This window comes from Rattus rattus, chromosome 5 (genome assembly GCF_011064425.1).
Source record: "Rattus rattus isolate New Zealand chromosome 5, Rrattus_CSIRO_v1, whole genome shotgun sequence".
Classification (NCBI taxonomy): Eukaryota; Metazoa; Chordata; class Mammalia; order Rodentia; family Muridae; genus Rattus; species Rattus rattus.
In genome coordinates, this window is record NC_046158.1 from 26,062,647 (window position 1) to 26,069,305 (window position 6,659).

Below are 6,659 nucleotides of genomic sequence, written 5' to 3' on the forward strand. Positions count from 1 at the left end.
AGGCCAGATAAGGCACTGACACTGGGGTTAGGGTTTGCTTCCATTCTGATTTCAAAGTTCCTCTGGGAGAGGACAGGTGGCTTAGCAATAGTAGATCTGCTCTTAGGGTATATTTTATTACATCTCAGAAGTTTATACAATGTACTTTGATCATGTTCATCCCTCTATTCTTCTCCCAACCCCTCCCAACCCCATCATACCTCCTCACAGTTTCCTAACTTCCCAAATTCATGTCTTATTTTTCTCTCTTTTTGTCAGAATAACACACCAAGTCTAATTTATGCTGATCATATACTTCTTCCTTACACCGGAGAATGATATATCTACCAGGGGATATGCCCAATCAATAAAGCAATTAATCAACAAATAAATTTCTGCCTGTCACCTCGAAAACCATCAACTGTATATAATTCCTCCTGTAAGGTAATGGCTCATGAACCCCTTCCTCCCTCCATGCTAGAATGTCGACAGCATGATTTTGTGCAGGCATCACATATTAGGGCACAGAGAAAAAGTCTCAAGAAGTATAAGAAAATAGCAAAAACATCTTATGTCCTACCTTATTACAATGGAATAAAGCCATAAATCAGCAGGAGGAGAAGCTATAGAAAATGCACAGTGGTTGTTAAGCTACAACTATTGAATGATTACTACCTCATCACAGAGATCAAGAAGGAAATAAACATTTCCAGAATTAAATGAAAATCAAAGTACCTCAGCATAAACTTCATCCAAAACTTCAAGTGGTTTAAAGAAGTCAGAAAGAAATAGATCAATAAAATTAAGGAGACAGAGATTACGGAAAATAAATGCCTGGGTGATGCCCAAGAAAATGCAAGCATGAGGCTGAAGTAAATGACAAAGACAAGACAAAACTCGAAAACAAATAATGAGATAAAGAGATAGAAGACTCAAGCTGAAATGAAAATGGAATTTAAAACCCAAATAACTAAATCAGAAAACTCAAAGGAAGGTCATCGTACAATCAGAATGAATCAAGCAGAAGATCTAATATCAGGACTAGATAATAAAGTAAAATATCTAGACAAAACAAAGAATATATGAAAAAAGAAACATAAGGAACATACAGGCAATGTGGGATACAATGAAAGTTCAAACCTTCCAAAAGTAGGCAGAGATGAGAGAAAATAATCCCAACTCAGTGGAATAGACCAGATCTTCAACAAGATCATAGGAAATTTCTTGGAACTAAGGAACATCTATATAGGTACAAGAAGCACATAATAATAAATAAGATGAGAAAAGTCTCACTGCATGTCATAGCTAGAACACTAAGTATACAGAACAAAGAATGTGCAATTGAAAACAGAGAGAAGGAGAGAGAGAGAGAGAGAGAGAGAGAGAGAAGGAGAGAGAGAGAGAGAGAGAGAGAAACGATCACCTGTAAAGAAAAAAACCCATTAAAGCTGATTTCTAAATGGAAACTTTGAAAGACAAAAGAACCTAGAGCAATGCAATACAAGCTGTAAGAACCAGAAAAGCAAACCTACACTAATATCACCAGCAAAAATATCTGACTATTTAAAGAATGAAAAACGTTCCATGATATAAACATCCTAAAATGCCAACCAACCAGAGCTTCCAGGGACTAAGCCACTACCCAAAGACTATACATGGACTGACCCTGGGCTCCAACCTCATAGGTAGCAATGAATAGCCTAGTAAGAGCACCAGTGGAAGGGGAAGCCCTTGGTCCTGCTAAGACTGAACCCCCAGTGAACGTGATTGTTGTGGGGAGGGCGGTAATTGGTGGAGGATGGGGAAGGGAACACCCATATAGAAGGGGAGAAGGAGGGGTTAGGGGGATGTTGGCCCGGAAACTGGGAAAGGGAATAACAATCAAACTGTAAATAAGAAATACTCAAGTTAATAAAGAAAAAAAAATTTTTGTAGGCAACAAAACAAACTTTGGAAAATACAGAAAGCAATATTTCAGGCTTAAGACAAAAAGAACATAGCCAAGAGCCTTTAGGAAGAAACACAAGCCATGATTACAAAAATACACCAAGAACACAACACTAAAAATCACCATAATGACTACAGTTAACACACACATTCAATCATAACTAAATGTTAATGGCCTTAATTCTCCAATTAAAAGGCACAGACTGACTGAATTGATCAAGAAATAAAAATCCATGTTATATCTACAAGAATTTCATCTTTGTCGTAAAGATAGAAATAAACTCTTAGTAAAAGGATGCACAAATATATTCCCATCCAACATGACTAGAGAGCAAGTAGAAAAGATAAAGAGTGACATTTCATTCTGATAAAGGGAAGAGTTAGCAAAAAAGATATTACTATCCTAAACATACTTTCACTAAGCTCTGGTAAACCAAATTTCAGAGAATGTACTACTGAATTTAAAGACATGGAATATAATAATAAGAAGAAATGAGTTTAATGCCCTACTTTCTCGGTCATTTGAACAAAAAAAATGGAAATATAAGAGTTAAATAACATTACACATCAAATGGACTTAACAGATATTTATAAAATATACACAATCTACTTAGAAGCACATGGAAGCTTATCTAAAATAGGCCACATCTGGGACACAACACAAATATTAACAAACTTAGAATGACTGAAACACTCCATGTCTCCTGTCTAATCATAATACAATAAAAATTAAAACTGACATCAAACAAATCTCTAGGAAATATGAAAATTCACAGAAATCAAACATATCATAACTGAGCAATGAATGGGTCAGTCAATGAAGAAATCAAGAAATAACTTTAAATTTTCCTTAAGAAATGAAAATACAATGTATTTTCACTTTTGGACACATTGAAAGCCGTCCAAAGAGGAAAATGTAAAGCACAAAATGCCTACATTATAAAGAATCATTGAGAAAGAGAGCAAATAAATGATTGAATGATGGAACTCTAAAGTGAGGGAAAACAAGAAAAAATAAAATACAAGTCAAGTTTGTAGCAAGAAAGAATAAAATCAACAAATCTAAGAGCTAACTCTTTGGGAGACAAACAAGATTGACTCTAATCCCAACTAACTTTAGTAGGGAGAGGACACAAAGCAAAAGAATTGGGGATGAAGAAGAAAACATTGTAAGAAAACCCAGAAAACACTAAATTGGAAAAACCTAAACAACATAGATGACTTTTTAGAGTTCAGCCAAACCAGCAAAATTAAACCAAGAAGTCAACGACCTAATGAGAATGAGGTTATTGAACCAAATGAGAATATTGAAATAATAAATAAATAAATTAATTAATTAATAAAACTTCCAACTTAAAAAAAGTCTAGGGCCAGATGGATTCACAGCAGAATTCTCCCAGACTTTCAAAGGAGAGTTACAGCCAATTCTTTCAAAAAAAAAATAGAAACAGAAGAAGTGCACTTAAATTCTTTCTATGAAGCCTGGATTACTTTAATATCATGACCAGGTGAAGACACAACAAAATGAGAAAACTACAGGTGAATGAATATTCCTGATGGACATTGATTCAAAATTACTCAATAACATACTTGGATATAGAATACAGACATATATAAAAGATTACCCATTATGACTAAGTTGGGTTTTATCCCTAAAATGCAGGGAGAGCTCAATATATGCAAGTCAATTAATGTAACAAACTATACAGATGGATTTACAGACAAAGATTCCATGATTTCAATAGATGCAGAAAAATTCTTTGACAAAATCCAACATGAATTCATCTTAGAAGTCCTAGAAAATGCATGATTAGAGGCAGTATACCTCAACATAATAAAAGCTAAAATGAGAAACTCACATTGTTCTAAATGGAGAAAAACTTGAAACGGTCTCATAAAAGTCAAGGATGAGACTGGGGAATCCGTTCTTCCCACCCCTTTTCAATATTATGTATGAAGCACTAGCTGAAGCAATAGGGCAGGAAAAGTCAAACTACCCCTATTTGCTGATGACATACTGAACACTAGAGATCCTGAAAAGACTACCAGAAAATTCCTAGAAATAATAAACAAATTCAGCAATGTGACAGGATGTGAAATTAACTCTCACAAATTAATCACTTTCCTGTATACCAACAATAAAAATACAAAGAGATCAAGGAAAGATTCCTATTCACCTAGAATATCTAGGAATAAAACTAACAAATGTAGAATTTTCCTCTACAATAAAATAGAGAGAATGGCAGGGAAAGATGAAACCAACCGACAGTCCTACTTAACGATGACATCCATGAACCATGTATAGTACCAACATGGCGCTATAACTCAAAGTGTGAAGCAGCAGCATGAGTATCTTGGTGGTAAGCGACAGCTCTCTAAATGGATTTAAGATTCTAATCCAATTGGATTTAAAACTCACTCAACAAGAGTAAAATTATGCACAGTACTGGAAACCTAGATGACCACACAGGACTAGCGAAGTCTTTGACATTCTGAAGCTCAGACCATATCATTAACTTCGCTGTCTGTGCAACAGGCAGGGGAAATACTGGGAAACTCCTTACATAGCCCACCTCTGAGGATCTCCAAACACTCCTTACACTAACTCCATTAGCTATACTTTACTCTTCAACTTGCTTTTCTTTATCCCATTTCTGCTCCAACTCAATTTTCATAGTTGCTCTTTTGTGCTTTCTAGCTGCTAGATTGATTTTTTTTAACAAGGATAAAATAAGTCTTTATTTATATTCTTATAGTAAAGGGGAAGCCTTAACTTGCAGGACGATTCTTGGGCAGTATGCACAACATACTTTTTATTTCCATGGGATGGAATGAAACCCCAACTGAGACCACAAAGTATACACTAGAAATCAGCAAATGCTGGCAACAGAGTAGGAAAAAGACAAAGAAATAAAGCCTAAAGACCAGAAACCCTTCACTGGGATCTGCTGACCACAGCCAGAGCCAGGACTGGGTCACACAGTGGTTGCAAGTTCCAGGACAGGAAGAAAGGAGGGCAGGAGGCTGGACTGGGCTGTGGGTTTAGTATCAGGTAAGTCACTCTTGGTATTTACATACAAAATAGTTGGCTCTGTTTCTTAGAAATACACACAGAAGAAATGAAGATTGGATCATCACTTTATGAATCTATCGCTTTACAATATCGACATCAGAAATAGGTGCATTTCAGATTCAAATTTCAGTAGCAGGAAATAAATATCAAAACATCATTACGGGCCCTTAATACAAAACCTCTACCCCATCTACAACTCCCTCCCAGCCCACCCACAGTAGCCACTGACGCCGCTGTCTCCTATACATACCAGCGTCTCATGGCCTTCTGGAAGGCTGGCTGGGCAGGCTTAAACAGCTGAAGAGTGACTGTGACAAGGTGCTGCAAAGCTGTCCCCGCTTTCCTTCTCTACCACACAAACTTCTTCAAGAATCTGGTCTTTCAACAGGACAGACCGCTTTTCCAAAAATAATCCTTACAAAGGAGAGGGGGTTCGTTCTGATTACTCCAATCTGATCATCTTGTCAAAGTAGAGCAGTTTAGAGATTCACAAAGTCCACCGAACAGAGGCAAGGGGGGCTGGGAGGAGAGCCTAGCAGAGCAGGCATCCTCCAGGCACATGCTCTGAGGACTGGAGGAGCTGGTAGGGTGGGCAGGACACCATGTACTCAGAGGTCTGGCCGGCTGTCTGTCCTCCACAGAAAGAGCTGCCAAGTTAGGGTGTTTTGGTTTAAAATTTCTGCTGGGGACAGGAACCCCTGGAGGGTATATGTTTAAAAATAGTGGACACAGGGCAGGGCGTGAGAGCTGTTATCCAAGAGCTTCTATGCAAAATAACAATTAATAGAGAGAAAAGGAAAAGAGTCTTCTCGATGGTTCTGAGGGTTCTAGTGATGAACTGAAGGAGGCTGCAATGGGTGAGCAGACAGTTTCTCGCTGGCCTGCCCCGCATGGCTTAGCTGGCCTCCGTCCGCAGTTTCTTCCTGTTCTGGGGCTTCTCAGGCTCGGACTCTGAGCTGGAGTCTGAACCCCCATCGAAGACAGAGATGGTGCCGCCCTTGGCGTTGATGTAGAGGCTGTTGTCTGAGGAGGGGTAGTTGGTCTGCAGTTGGGCACTTGATCTTGCCTTCTCCAGTGCATGGACTTGTTGCTCCAGAAGAGCATTGTGCCGCTTGAGGTCGTCAAGGTCTTGCTGGGGCGTATGGTTTTTCCTTCGCATATACTGGATATACTCTGTTGCTTTGTCTAGGATTTGGGCCCGGGATGCCTTCTCTCCTTGGAGTGATGGGACTGAGTCCCGCGAACTGTGAAAGCTGTCTTTGATGTGGTCCCTACATTTTCGTTCCAGTGCATTATGATGAGCCTGTTTGTCAGCGTCGCTCTCCACCTTGATGTCATTTTTATCGCTCATTTCCTACGGCCCAAGGAGCAGTCACTGCAGTGGTGGCTAGGAGGGGAAGGGTTGAGGGAAGGGCGAAGTCACCAACAACAAGCCAAGCTAAGTGCCCCCATGCACACACTCACTCACTCACACACACACACACAACACCGGCGACAGCCACCTCACTCCAGATTGAATTTTTAATACACCAATGGAATATTCTAATTATTCAAATCTAGTTGTGTGACTTCTAGATACATACCTGTCTCAGTTCCAAGAAACCTTAGAACGACATTGTCCATTCCAGATTCAACATTCAACATTGTCCATGCCAGATAC

General features: G+C 38.9%; 1 protein-coding gene across 1 annotated transcript; it reads right to left on the minus strand.

Annotated features, from left to right (window-relative positions):
• Positions 1 to 5,290: 5,290 nt before the first annotated feature.
• On the minus strand, positions 5,291 to 6,350 carry LOC116900160 (protein max-like). The gene has a single exon (XM_032901925.1). It carries the CDS (start codon positions 6,348 to 6,350, stop codon positions 5,895 to 5,897), a length of 456 nt encoding a protein of 151 aa, XP_032757816.1. The 3' UTR covers positions 5,291 to 5,894.
• Positions 6,351 to 6,659: the final 309 nt, after the last annotated feature.

Bases quoted from the DNA above. Each gene is read 5' to 3' on its own strand.
- LOC116900160 (XM_032901925.1), bottom strand. From the start codon at position 6,350: ATGAGCGATAAAAATGACATCAAGGTGGAGAGCGACGCTGACAAACAG.